This window comes from Eurosta solidaginis, chromosome 2, assembly GCF_040869045.1.
Source record: "Eurosta solidaginis isolate ZX-2024a chromosome 2, ASM4086904v1, whole genome shotgun sequence".
In the NCBI taxonomy this organism is placed as follows: Eukaryota; Metazoa; Arthropoda; class Insecta; order Diptera; family Tephritidae; genus Eurosta; species Eurosta solidaginis.
The window spans coordinates 285,470,611-285,486,428 of NC_090320.1; the positions used below are offsets into that span (position 1 = coordinate 285,470,611).

At 36.8% G+C, this 15,818-nt stretch overlaps 1 protein-coding gene across 1 annotated transcript; it reads left to right on the forward strand.

The window, feature by feature from the left end:
- The first annotated feature begins 403 nt into the window (after nucleotides 1–403).
- LOC137241094 (uncharacterized) lies at nucleotides 404–7,928 on the forward strand. The gene is made up of 2 exons (XM_067768312.1): nucleotides 404–617; nucleotides 3,685–7,928. Exon 2 carries the CDS (start codon nucleotides 5,230–5,232, stop codon nucleotides 6,178–6,180), a length of 951 nt encoding a protein of 316 aa, XP_067624413.1. The 5' UTR covers nucleotides 404–617; nucleotides 3,685–5,229; the 3' UTR covers nucleotides 6,181–7,928.
- Nucleotides 7,929–15,818: the final 7,890 nt, after the last annotated feature.

Genomic DNA, 15,818 nt, shown 5'->3' on the forward strand with positions numbered 1-15,818 from the left:
AGACAGTGAAAAGGTGCAAAATATAGTTGAAGAAGTAAAAAAACAGGCAGAGATGATTGGTAAAGGTAATGAAAAAGTGCATAATGAAATTAAAAAAATAAGCAACAATAATGAAAAGCGAGTGTCATATGCAGAGGCTATAAAAAATAAAAATGCAAAGATCGAAGTACCACAGTTGAAACAAGACGTTGCAATAATAGTGAAACCCAAAGCAAAACAAACAATTGAAAAAACAAAGCAAGATTTAAATAATAATGTGGATCCAAAAAATCTAAAGATATCAAATATCGCACCAAAAAGTAATGGAGTGATGGTAATCCATAGCGAAAATATTGATGAACGTGAAAATATAAAAGTAGCTATCGAAAATAATATTGGTAGGGAATATGAAATAAAAGTCGATTCGTCCAAGTTTTGTAGCCACTGGCTTGAATTGAAAGTATGATAATGATATGCTAATTGACACAATAAAAAAACAAAATACAAATATAAGCAATAGTTCCCTAAAAATTGTTAAAAAGATTGAGAGAAAACGAACTAACACAACGGTGCAAGATGTAATTATAGAAATTGATAAAGAGGGTTTTACTAAGATCCTTGCTGCTGAGCATATATTCGTATGTTAAACCATATGGACGTATATAAAATTGGTCGTGAAAAATTGATTAAAAAAGTAGTTAAACGGGTATAAACAATTGTTGAATATCGCGAAATTGTGAGATAGAGACTCATCAATCAGATTGGGATATTGTTACGTGAAATCTAATATATATTATAAATGGCAAAGTTTGGATGTTTAGATGTTTGGATGTTTGGATGTTTGTCCAGACGTTTGTCTTTGTTACTCAATCACGCAAGAACGGCTGGACGGATTTGTGTATAGTTTTCGGGATCCGTCGGTATTATTTTGGGACATTTTCGGGACTATTCCGGGATCTTTTCGGGACTATTTCGCGATCATTTGGGGACCCTTCCGGCATCATTTCAGGACGGTTTTCAGGATCCGTCCGGGATCCCGTCGGGGTCATTTCGGAACTTTTTCTCGACTAAGACTGGATCATTTGGGGACCCTTTCGGCATCCTTTCTGGATGGTTTTCGGGATCCGTCCGGGTCCGGTCGGGGTCATTTCTAGACTTTTTCTCGACTGATACGGGATCATTTGAGGACCCTTTCGGCATCATTTCTAGATGGTTTTCGGGATCCGTCTGGGATCCCGTCGGGGTCATTTCGGTACTATTTCGGGATCATTTGAGGTACATTCCGGCACCATTTCTAGATGGTTTTAGGGATCCGTCCGGGATCCCGTCAGGGTCATTTCGGGACTATTTCGGGATACCTTCCGGCATCATTTCTGGATAGTTTTCGGGATCCATCCGGGATCCCGACGGGGTCAATTCAGGACTTTTTCTCGACTAATACGGGATGATTTGGGGACCCTTTCGGCATTATTTCTGGATGGTTTTCGGTATCCGTACGGGATCCTGCCAGGGTCATTTCGGGACTATTTCGGGATCATTTGGAGTACCTTCCGGCATAATTTCTATATGGTTTTGAGGATCCATCCGGGTTCCTGACGGGGTCAGTTCAGGACTTTTTCTCGACTAATACGGGATGATTTGAGAACCCTTTCGGCATCATTTCTGGATGGTTTTCGGGATCCGTACGGGATCCAGGGTCATTTCGAGACTATTTCGGGATCATCATTTCTAGATGGTTTTCGGGATCCGTCCGGGATTCCGTCGGGGTCATTTCGGTACTATTTCGGGATCATTTGAGGTACATTCCGGCACCATTTCTAGATGGTTTTAGGGATCCGTCCGGGATCCCGTCAGGGTCATTTCGGAACTATTTCGGGATACCTTCCGGCATCATTTCTGGATAGTTTTCGGGATCCATCCGGGATCCCGACGGGGTCAATTCAGGACTTTTTCTCGAATAATACGGGATGATTTGGGGACCCTTTCGGCATTATTTCTGGATGGTTTTCGGTATCCGTACGGGATCCTGCCAGGGTCATTTCGGAACTATTTCGGGATCATTTGGAGTACCTTCCGGCATAATTTCTATATGGTTTTGAGGATCCATCCGGGATCCTGACGGGGTCAATTCAGGACTTTTTCTCGACTAATACGGGATGATTTGAGGACCCTTTCGGCATCATTTCTGGATGGTTTTCGGGATCCGTACGGGATCCAGGGTCATTTCGGGACTATTTCGGGATCATTTTGGGTACCTTTCGGCATCATTTCTATATGATTTTGAGGATCCGTCCGGGATCCCGTCGGGGTTATTTCGGGACTTTTTATCGACTGGTATCGGATCATTTGGGGACCCTTTCGCCATAATTTCTGGATGGGTTTTGGTAATTTCGGGACTATTAGGGGATCATTTGAGGACATTCCGGCATCATTTCTGGATAGTTTTCGGAATCCGTCTGGGATCCCGTCGGGGTCATTTCAGGACTTTTTCGGGACTAATACGGGATCATTTTGGAACCCTTCCGGAATCATTTCTGTATGGTTTTCGCGATCCGTCGTGGATCACCTAAGGACCCTTCCTGGATATTTTCTTGATGTTTTTTGAGAACCGTCCGGGAGCCCGTCAGGGTCATTTCGGAACTTTTTCGGGACTATTTCGGGATCATTTGGGGTATTTTCAGGCATCATTTCTGTATGGTATTCGGGATCATTTGGGGTCCCTTCCGGCATAATTTCTGGATGGTTTTCGGTAATTTCGGGACTATTAGGGGATCATTTGAGGACATTCCGGCATCATTTCTGAATAGTTTTTGGGATCCGTGCGGGATCCCATCGGGGTAATTTCTGTACTTTTCAGAGATTGTTTCGGGATTATTTTGGGCCCTTCCAAGATCATTTCTGGATGGATTTCGAGATCTGTCCGGGATCTCGTCAGGGTCATTTAGGAGTCCGTTCGAGATCCCGTCGGGGTCATTTTGGGACTATTAGGGGATAATTTGAGGACCTTTCCGGCATCATTTCTGGATAGTTTTCGGAATCCGTCTGGGATCCCGTCGGGGTAATTTCAGGACTTTTTCGGGACTAATACGGGATCATTTTGGGACCCTTCCGGAATCATTTCTGTATGGTTTTCGCGATCCGTCGTGGATCCCCTAAGGACCCTTCCTGGATATTTTCTGGGTGGTTTTTGAGAACCGTCCGGGAGCCCGTCAGGGTCATTTCGGAACTTTTTCGGGACTATTTCGGGATCATTTTGGTACCCTTCGGGCATCATTTCTTTGTGGTTCTCTGGATAAGTCTAGAATCGTGTCGTTGTCATTTCGGGTTTTTAGGACTATTCCGGGAACTTTTGGAGACCCTTCCTTGGCATTTCTAGATGGTTTTCGGGATCTGTCCGCGATAGCGTCGGGGTCATTTCGTGGATTTTTCTGGATAATTTTGGGATCATTTGGGGATCCTATCAGGTTATCAGCTCATTTAGTTCTTTTTTTCACTCAATTACAAAAATAAAATGCATTAGACAGAACAAATTTTTTAAACAAATAACTTGATAAGCAGGCTAACTTGAATAGCACATATATTTTGATTTCTCCTTGCGGACGGGGCCGCGGGTAAAGGCTAGTAAAGTGAATAAATATTAAATTTAACTAATATATTGAATGCTAATTATAAGAAAGTTAAAAGTGTTCAATAAAACAAATACAGAGACATACGCGGATAAACAAACGGAAAGGAGCAAAAAAGCTCAATCCCGCCAAAAAATTAGTGTATGTGCAAAATGTAAAGGAACAATTAGATGGGAAAGTGGTATAATGTGCGAAGGTGTGTGCGGCAAAGTATACCATGAGAACATGAATTGCTCTGGAGTGGACAAATACAGCGTGAGAATTATTGATCAAAAAGAAAATAGGATACGATATTTGTGCGATGAATGCATAACATATATACAAAACGCGGACTTAGTGCTACAAGATATACAGATGAATGTGAAAAAAATTACTCAATACTGAATGTGTATAAGCTTGAGTTTGAAAATGTGATGAAAAAAAGTCAAAATGAAAAAAAGCATTATTAGAAGCAGTAGAGAGTCGATACACTCAACGCGCTGCGATGATAGAAAAGTCACAAAAACAATTTGAAAAGAAGATTGGGAAAATGAAGAATTTATATAGTATGGTTGTGAGGAGGTAAAAAACAAAACTGATCTAATTGGCAAAGACAGTGAAAAGGTGCAAAATATAGTTGAAGAAGTAAAAAAACAGGCAGAGATGATTGGTAAAGGTAATGAAAAAGTGCATAATGAAATTAGAAAAATAAGCAACAATAATGAAAAGCGAGTGCCATATGCAGAGGCTATAAAAAATAAAAATGCAAAGATCGAAGTACCACAGTTGAAACAAGACGTTGCAATAATAGTGAAACCCAAAGCAAAACAAACAATTGAAAAAACAAAGCAAGATTTAAATAATAATGTGGATCCAAAAAATTTTAAGATATCAAATATCGCACCAAAAAGTAATGGATGGTAATTCATAGCGAAAATATTGATGAACGTGAAAAAATAAAAGTAGCTATCGAAAATAATATTGGTAGGGAATATGAAATAAAAGTCGATTCTTCCAAGTTTTGTAGCCACTGCTTGAATTGAAAGTATGATAATGATATGCTAATTGACACAATAAAAAAACAAAATACAAATATAAGCAATAGTTCCCTAAAAATTGTTAAAAAGATTGAGAGAAAACGAACTAACACAACGGTGCAAGATGTAATTATAGAAATTGATAAAGAGGGTTTTACTAAGATCCTTGCTGCTGAGCATATAAACATTGGATGGGAAAGATTGAGAGTGTATGATGCGATAAGCGTACTGATGTGCTACAAATGCAAAGGATTCAATCATAGGGCCTCAGACTGCAAAAACGATGAAGCGTGCCATAAATGTCATGGGAAACATAGCTCCAAAACATGTAATGAAACTCCGGTAAAAAAGTGCTTAAATTGCATGAAGGCAAAAGAAAAGTTGAATTTACAAATAGACATTAATCACGATACATTTGACAGAGAGTGTCCATGTTATGTAAATAAGTTACAAATAAAAAACAAAGACTCGGGTATTAGCAATTAAAAGATAATGAAGATATTAATTTGAAATTAAAAAATAAGCAACAAAATAAGAATAAAACATATATAAAATGTATATACCTCAATTCCAATAGCATTACGGCCAACAAAAATGAAGTACAAAGAATGATTGAAGAAGAAATGCCAAATATTGTTTTATGTGCCGAGACCCATTTCACATTGAATATAAGTGAATCAGAAATAAATATAGTGGGCTATAATCATATTAGATGTGATTCACATAGCCGACATACACGTGGTGTCCTAATATATACTCATAAAGCGATCGAATGTAAAGTAGTTTACAATAACAGTATAAATAACAACTTATGGTGTATTGTGATAAAAACGCTCAATAATACGATTAAATGGCAAATTGGTTTAGTTTACCACTCTCCAAATTCAAGTGATGCTGAGTTTATAAAATATATCGGGGAGATACTGGAAGAATATTTTAGTGAAAATGAAAATAATGTAATTGGCGACTTTAACATAAATGTAAATCTTCAGTCAACATACACAAACCAGCTATCCCATACATTCGCGACAACGTCAATGCACCAACTAATTAATTTCAATACAAGAGTAACTGAAACGTCGCAAACTAGAATAGACCTACTTTATAGTAATAGTGATGAAATTGAAATAAAAAATATGGAAAACCAAAGAATATCTGACCACGAAACCATCTGCTTCAATCTGCCTGTTCAAAAAAGGCATACAATGAGAATATACGAATTTCGCGTGTTTTGCAATAACTATACAAAAGAAAATCTAATAGCTCTACTTAGAAATTACAACTTCATGGAAGCTAATGATTGTGATATAGGACTTAAAGTTCAAGCAATAAATTCTATCTTGTGTGATATAATGGGAATGCTTACCTACGAGAAACGAGTACAAATAAAATTAGTAAATAAGTGGTATGACCGCAAACTAAATGAACTTAACAAATTAAAATATGAGCTTTTCAAGCTTGCGAAAAATACAAATGAATGGGACAATTATAATCATACAAAACGGCACTATAAGAAATCAATTAAAATAAAAAGAAACAATTTATGGAAAATAAAATAGCGGCAAATTACAATAATCAAAGACGAATGTGGAATAAACTTGAACAGTGACGCATCGCAAATAAAACGCATCGTTATAAATAATATGATCATTGACCAAGACTATGAAATTGCAAGCCAACTAAACCTTTACTTCGTCGAGAGCATAAGAAAAATTTGCAATAATATTGAATCAACTACACCAGATGAAACCCCAGAGGATAGTATTAGAAGTGTATTTAAATTTAAACAAATAAACGTGGAGCAGCTCATGAGAACAAGTGCGACTTTGAAAAATAAGTACGAAGGAAAAAAACTGGTATCAGAAGCTGTATTTAAAGACAGTATGGAATACTTAGGATACGCATATACGTGTATTATCAATGAAAGCTTTAAAATAGGTGTCTTTCCGACAAGTTGGAAAATCTCAACAGTTGAACCAGTTGAAAAAGTCAAAGGGACGCAAAAACCGGAGGAAATACGGCCCATTAATACTTTGCCCAGCGATGAAAAAACTATAGAGAAAATCGTGAAGGACTAGCTTCTAGGGTACCTGAACAATCAGAAAATTATAATACATGAGCAATCGGGCTTCAGGTCTAAACACTCTTGTGAAACTGCCCTAAACTTGGTAATAACGGAATGGAAAGAAGCCATGTCAAAAAAACGAATAACAGTTTCGGTCTTCCTAGACCTAAAAAGAGCATTCGCAACAATTGACAGGGTTATCCTGTTGAGAAAGCTAAAAAGAATAGGAGTACGAAATACGCCTCTTGATTGGTTTAAAAGCTACCTTACTGGAAGAAAACAAAAAACAGTAATCAGAAATGCACAGTCGTCCGAAATTGATGTTGAAATAGGTCTACCGCAGGGATCTGTACTTGCAGCAATTTTGTTCATTATTTACATAAACGATATTAAAAACTGTCTTAGCCATTGCAACATACGACTTTTCGCATTGACATTATTGACAATAAGCTGTCCAACGGAGATAGAAGCTGTGTCCAAAATGCAAGCGGATTTGGATGCTATATATAAGTGGTTGTGCCAAAATAGGTTAAAACTAAATATTGAAAAAACAAAATGGATGATCATGAGGAGAAAAATAACAGAAGGCAATATTACCCTAAAAATGGCAAATAGTACTATACAAAGAGTTGATGAAATGAAATACCTAGGAGTAATAATTGATGAGAAACTCAAGTTCGATGGGCATCTGAAATATATAGAGGCAAAAATATCAAAAAAAAATTGGATTTATGTTCCGAACGTGCAAGCACGTGAGTAAATATTACAAAATAGTGGTCTATAGGTCTATTGTAGAACCGCAAATCATATATTGCCCTACAATTTTATTTACGTTAGCTGACTCGAGCATTACAAAACTACAGGTGAAGCAAAATAAAGCTATGCGGTTCATTCTCAAAAAACGATATGACACTCCAATACATGAAATGCCTAATAGCTAAAAAATTGGCTGAGTGTAAAACAACTCACTGTTTATTACACTTTAAAATTTATACATAATATCAAACTAGGTAATCTGCCGACATATTTGAACGACCGCGTGTTATATAATAATGAGGTCCATGCTTATCAAACGAGAAATAGAAACAATTTTCATTTGCCAGCTGTAAGATCGGAATTCGACAAGAAAAATATATATTACGATGGAATAAGAGAATACAACGAGCTACCAAATGATATAAAACAATGGCGAAATAGCAATCAATTTAAGAAATTATTGTTCAACCACTGCAAAACAATGCCTTTTAGATAATTTAATGATGTAAACACAAAAATCAATTGCAATAACATAAAGAGATCTCATAGATGTAATTTTAGAAATTTAAGAAATTAAGCCTACAAGACTGTAAATAAATAAAAAATTAAAATACATATGGATCAATTTGTTGTTGCATTTGCATGTTAAATTACTATACGTATCTGGATCACGCTTCAATGGAACGCAACAACCACTAACATCGCCACAATCACGCAAGATGTTGCGTTTGTGAATACATAGAGGAACTTCAGACTTTGCAATTGAAGTTTTGTCCCCTTTGCTCATTCAAATGTGAAAGTACCCTTAGCTAAAGCAAATGTCGTATTTTTCTTATGCTTTGATATGAGCAAAAGTTGGAAGTTGGCTAGGTTTTCATGTCAGATGGCGCCAGTGTCGGGCGATCTGCCGTTCTCCATAAAAATACGTCCAATCTATACATCATGCATGAGATTGCGTTAAAGGCTTATTATTCCTTTGAGGGACTTAAGTCGGACTATAATATATTAACTCTAGTGTGGGTCGAACGCCGATTTGAGGATCAGAACTATTTCCGACCAGAACACCTTTCTATATAAATGTGCGTGGGTGTGTTTAAAAAAATCACAATAACAACATGAACATTTTGTAATATTTTGCGAATATCTCCTGACAGAATCAAACTTCTTACTTTCCCATTTCGGGATCGTGATCCTGGGCCCAAAGCGTATTTTGACACCTCTACCAAGATTTAAAAAAACATAGTAGCCTTGAATTGCATAGCATTAATAACATATATATGTGTGTGGACAAATAGTACTTTTAACTTTTTATAATGTTTAGAAATAGTTGGACAGTTGCATAGTTATCGTTTGAATGAAAATGGTTTCAAGTCACTGATCGTAAAACGTAGTACCGGCCAAGATCAAATATACTGCCGTCGCATCAAATGTCGGGAAAGGCACCAAGAGATTCGTTTTCACCACGGCGGAAACAAAAAATTTAAATCTGACAAAAGACTTTAAAAATAATTTGAAAAATTTCAAGTAGTTGTAGGTTCCTTGATTCTGTTGTACACATACACACTTATGCAGAATGGTGTTTTGAGATGATTTAATTTCGATCCCGAAACCGGCGATGGAGCCACCCAGGGTATTTTTTTTATCGCAACAAGAGGCCGCTAGTGCACATATGTGTGCTGCGCAGTCATCCTCTGGATTTCGGAGCGGTCCGCGGTAATTTTTGGTTTTATGTTAATACCATTTGACAGAAACAAAACTACGATTATTCAGACTGTGGTTGTCAGGAACGAACCTATCATCGGTTCAGGAACACACATACAATCGATTCACAATACACATTCCTATATATACATATTACTGAACACACTTTTATTGTACACACTTTGAATATACATATTATTGAAGATTGTTCTAGACACGAACTATAATAAAACACGTGCCTTCTCAATCGCTCTATTTTATTTTAACAAAAGTAATTTGTACCAAAGTTAAGGTACATTGCATGGTGCCGAAACCCGAATTAAAGCGAAAAAATGCCAGAATCAGCAACAAATAGCGTAAAACCGGACCACAATATTAAACCACCTAAAAGTTTTGTCATCAACAATTACCAAAATGTGGCAAACGAGTGGAAATTGTGGCTTCAACAATTCGAGTGGTACGCGATCGCGACAGAACTGGATACTAAGAAACCAGAAGTGCAAGTCGCAGTATTCATGTCGTCGGTAGGAAATGACGCAGCAGTAATTTACAATATTTTTAATTTAACAGAAAGTGATGAAAAAAGCGTCAGCACAATCAAAAGGCGATTTACAGAATATTTTACACCCCAAATCAACGAAACGTACGAAAGATATGTATTCAACACCATCGTACAAAAGGAGTGTCAAACATTTGATGAACTCGTTACAGATCTAAGAAGCAAAATTAAAAATTGTGGCTACGGGACGTTAGAAGACACTTTAATTCACGACAGAATAGTAGTGGGTATAACAAATGACACAACAAGAGAAAAACTACTACCGGAAAGCAAATTAACCCTGGAAAAACCAATAGATATATGTCACTCTGCAGAGCAAGTTAAGATGCAGGTAACAACAATGAAGCAAGCGGCCACAGTTGACGCCGTTACCTGGAACAAAAAGCAAAATAAAAGAGACATGAAAGAAACTAACAAAAAAGATGAACCATTTCACTGCAATAGGTGTGATACCACGCACGGTCGCCGTAACTGTCCGGCCTTTAAAAAGGTTTGCCAAAAATGTAAAAGAAAAGGCCACCTTACCAAATCTTGCAAAAGCAAAACGGTCAACGAACTGGTCCAAGACCGAGAAAGCACCGATTACAGTTTTTTAGTGTCTACGGTAAGTGCGGATTTAGACAGTGTGGACGTCGAAGATTGGTATGAAAAAGCTACGCTGGCCAAAAAGGTAATGATAAAGTTTAAGCTTGACACAGGTAGCCAGTGCAACGTTTTAAACTACGAAATAATAAAGAAAATAGACGTTCACATCAGTCCATCGCCAACCAAACAATTAACATCGTTAGTTATACTCACCTTGAACATGTCTATCAATCCTCATACTTCATTTTTTGATTTTGGAATTGTCCGTATACTGCACTTAAGCCCTATTTTATTTCAACAAAAGTAATTTGTACTAAAGTTAAGGTACATTACAGTGGTGTTTCGAAATTTTTTGGCATGTATTAGCTGACTTGTTATTACTTCCCTTCAAAAAACGCGAGTACTCCATAAATAATGTAAGGAATACTCGTTTGGGAGTATAGGAGTATTCCAAAACTAATCTGTATTCATACAAAAAATGTGCTCCAATTAACATTGCGATGTCCTAGGAGAGGAGTAGGTTATCCCGCTCTCGCTTTATTTGTGAGTATTCCATAGAGTACATACGTGAGAGTACTTTGCAAAGTACTTTCACTGTAGTACTCCATGGAGCACCCACAGAGGATCATATGCCACAGTACTAAAGAGGAATTGTGTCGGAAAGAATTATCGGAGTGAATTTAATTTAAAATGAAAGTAAATGAAGAGGGGCAATACAACTTTTATATTTTTTACTACGAATATTCTTATGTTATTTAGCATTTGCGTGAATAAAGAAACTAATATTTCTCTATACTATAATTAATTAATAATAAATAATTAAACCTATAACCAAGCCGACATCGGCTGTGTCACCCATGGTCGTATTAAAAAATAATAATAAAATTATACTCTGTTTAGATCCATTGGAGATAAATAAAAATCTCAAAAGACGTTATTATCCACTTACTACGTTAGAAGAAATTACAGCCCGTATCCACGGCTCTAAGTGGTTCACGTTACTCGATTGTAAAAAAGGCTTTTGGCAACTGCAAGTAACACCCCGTACTTCAGAATATCTGACATTCAGTACCCCATTCGGAAGATACTCTTGCTTAAGAATGCCATTTGGCTTAGCATCGGCTCCGGAAGTTTTCCAACAAGTAATGAGTTCGTTGATAGCGGACGTAAAGAACGCGGAGGTGTCTATGGATGATGTTCTCTTGCATGCCACCAGCAAACTAGAACTAGAGAGGGTCACTCAAGAGGTATTTGACAAATTCAGAAAGGCAGGCCCTAAGCTTAATAAAGAAAAATGAGTGTTTAATACACAAGAAGTAAAGTTTCTGGAACATATAGTCTCCGCTGAAGGGGTAAAACCTGATCCCGAAAAAATAGAAATTATAACGAAAATTAAGCAACCGGAAAACGTGAAAGAGTTGCAAAGATTCTTGGGTATGGTAACATACGTGTCGAAATTCATAAAAGATTTGGCAGATATCACCCAACCACTAAGACAATTATTGCGAAAAGATGTTGAGTGGGTGTGGGATACGCAACACAATGAAGCATTCAATAAATTGAAAAATCTGTTGAAGAGTCCACCAGTACTAGGGTATTATGACACGAAAGCGTCAATTTTGCTGTCAGTAGATGCCAGTAGTTATGCATGTGGCGGAGTACTAATACAAAAACAGAAGCCGATCGCTTACTGTGCGAAATCGTTCAAAAAAACCGAACAGGGCTATTATAGCCAATTAGAAAAAGAAGCAAACGCCATTCTAGTTGCATGTAAAAAATTTCACATGTACATTTGGGGTTGCAAAGATTTAACGATCGAATCTGACCATAAACCTCTTGAGACAATATTTAAAAAGCCAATTACAGATGCACCACCGAGATTGCAAAGAAACATGTATCAAATCCTGCCTTATAATCCAAAAGTCACTTATAAAAAAGGTACGGAATTGTATGTAGCAGATTTACTGAGTAGAGACTGCGAAAACTTAGATAGTGAAGAGTTAAATACAGAAAATTTACAAATATGTGCTATTGTGCCATTCACGAAAACGCGAAAAGACGAACTTATAACAGAGACCTCAAACAGTAATGAACTTAATGATTTAAAGTCAACCATATTAAAAGGATGGCCAGAGACCATCAATAAAGTGCCGGTAAATCTAAAAAAATATTGGTGCTACAGAGAGGCTCTCAGCGTTTACGCAATGGTGCCATTAGTAATGAAACATTGCCACCTTAGTCATAAAGGACTACAAGGGACGCTAAAACTGGCCCGTGACAATGTATTCTGGCCAACAATGACCAAAGATTTAACTGAGTACATCAAAACGTGCAGTGCATGCAGCAAAATACAAAAAGATAATCAGATGGAACAAATAAATTTACAAGCAACACCGAAACGGCCATGGAGTATTGTCGCTTCGGACATATTCCACTTAAGAGGAAAGGATTACATCCTCATTGCAGACAGCTACTCAGGATACTTTGACTTTAAACAACTAAACAATATCACCAGCTTCAACGTCATTAAAGAACTTAAGACATGGTTTGCTACCTTCGGCATCCCGGAAGTACTATTATCAGATGGTGGTAAACAATTTGATTGCAGCGATTTCGGGGCTTTTCAGAAAGAATGGAACTTTGAACATAGAATTTCGAGCCCTCATTTGCCACGTTCAAATGGTCTAGCAGAACGCTATGTACAAGAGGCAAAAAACCTGATAAAAAAGTGCCTCGAAGACAACACGGACATACAGCTAGCGCTGCTACATCATCGGAATACTCCACGCATGGACCTAGGGTCTCCAGTTCAACGGTCAATGAACAAAAGAATCAGAACGCTATTACCTACGAATGAAAAGCTACTCAATCCAAAAATAATAAAAAACGTAAGCAAAAAACTAACAAAACTCAAGGAAGGTGAGAAAGGAACAGCAGATAGAAATAAAAAACAGAATAGAGAATACATTACGCAAGAGAAAGTACTGCTTAGACAAAGCCATAATAACTGGATTCCAGCTTATATAGTGAGACCAGAAGGACACCGCTCGTACAGAGTACAAACCGAGGATGGCGCCATATACAGAAGAAAAACATGGCATCTTAAGCCAGCCACTTCATCCCTCGACGTTGATCCTAACTCGTCCACAGATCGTCCTACTGTTTAACCAAAAAACCAAAGTTCTTCGAGTCCAACACAGCCACCGACAGAAACCACAACACAACAGTGTTCGCCAGATGACGTGCCTCGTGAAGCTGAACCTTCCACGCCTGCTACACCACAGGATGCAGCTAGCCTCAATCATCCACCACGCACTCACTCTGGACGTGTAATTAAAACACCCGTAAGGTACCGCTGAAAAGGAGAGATGTCAGGAACGAACCTATCATCGGTTCAGGAACACACATACAATCGATTCACAATACACATTCCTATATATACATATTACTGCACACCACTTTTATTGTACACACTTTGGGAACAAGTGTAGTATAGGGACAATGCTGATATAAAAAAACAAAAAATTTAGATCGATAGGTATTAATAAAAGAAACATAACGGTATATTTTTTTTGTTGGGCAAACAACAGCAGCAAAAGTTATTAAAGGTCAAAGTTCATAATAAGCTTTTTTTAATCTAAATTACTTCTAAAGTATTGAACCGATTTTCAAAATTTTGACGTCGTTGGATATGTATTTCCAACATCTTTCATTTGATGTATATCTTAAGTATATAACTGCAAGGAATTTCCTGAAATAATATAATTTTTTAAAAAACATATCAAAATTTTTAAAAACTAAATTTTTTTTAAATTTAATTGCTGTATTAAATATATGAAAATATAGTTTGGTAGATGGGAAATAATTTAAGCTTTCATTTAAAATTATATATAATATCCTTAGTCCCATCAATGCAATACCAACTGTCCTGTTCCTGGTATACCAAAACTTAATTTTGGGCAAATTAACAGTAATTCTGCGCAGAACACCTGGTATTTGTTTCCTTTATGTGCAGAACACCTTTCCGAATTGGCGGCCTTAGGCCGCGCTTATTTAAATAACCCTGGGTTACGCCATGCTAAGTCCGGGTGGTTGCCTAAACCGTGGCAACATGCCACGGTACGCACTTTTTTGCGCGTTTTTAGGTACAGCCTAATAAAATTACAACAACCATGTTTTGAAAATGGCAATAAGGCCATACTGGCTTTATTTCAATATACATACACATACATACATATGTACAAATAAATTTGCGTAATTTACTTAGTAAATATAGCACTTTTAAACATCGAATTTTTTAAGTATTTTACAGGATAGGAATACAAACAGCATATCAAATGAAAGGTAATTTTACTACCTATACAATGAAAAAACAATTTTGAAAATCGGTTTGATACTTAAAGAGAAACTTAGATTTAAAAATGCTTCATATGAACTTTGACCCTTAATAACTCCTGTTATTGTCATTAGCCCACAAACAAAATTGTGTAGTTATACTCACCTTGGCCATGTCTATCAATCCTCATACTTCATTTTTTGATATTGGAATTGTCTGCACTTAAGCCCTATTTTATTTTAACAAAAGTAATTTGTACCAAAGTTAAGGTACATTACAGTGGTGTTTCGAAATTTTTTGGCATGTATTAGCTGACTTGTTATTACTTCCCTTCAAAAAACGCGAGTACTCCATAAATAATGTAAGGAATACTCCTTTGGGACTCCTTTAGGAGTATTCCAAAACTAATCTGTATTCATACAAAAAATGTGCTCCAATTAACATTGCGATGTCCTAGGAGAGGAGTAGGTTATCCCACTCTCGCTTTATTTGTGAGTATTCCATAGAGTACATACGTGAGAGTACTTTCCAAAGTACTTTCACTGTAGTACTCCATGGAGCACCCACAGAGGATCATAAGCCACAGTACTAAAGAGGAATTATGTCGGAAAGAATTATCGGAGTGAATTTAATTTAAAATGAAAGTAAATGAAGAGGGGCAATACAACTTTTATATTTTTTTACTATGAATATTCTTACGTTATTTAGCATTTGCGTGAATAAAGAAACTAATATTTCTCTATACTATAGTATCCCTGCAAAAATTGTTGGATTACGTGTTCCATTTTCTTCGTGTTGGAGTACTCTAACAATACTCCTTTGCAATAGGTTTGCGGACCACCATCAGCCGATCATTGCTCGTTTTTTAACGACCGTGATCACGACACGATGACGATCGAACAGAGTTGCCAAAAGTAAAATATTGCATACAAATAACTGATAATAAAATTTTACTATGGCTACTCTGATAAAATGCAACCGCGCACTGGTTTTATGTATACATACTATAGTATAGAGAAATATTCGTTTCTTTATTCACGCAATTGCTAAATAACATAAGAATATTCCTAATATAAAATATAAAAGTTGTATTGCCCCTCTTCATTTACTTTCATTTTAAATTAAATTCACTTCGATAATTCTTTCCGACACAATTCCTCTTTAGTACTTTGGCATATGATCCTCTGTGTGTGCT

Bases quoted from the DNA above. Each gene is read 5' to 3' on its own strand.
- LOC137241094 (XM_067768312.1), top strand. From the start codon at position 5,230: ATGATTGAAGAAGAAATGCCAAATATTGTTTTATGTGCCGAGACCCAT.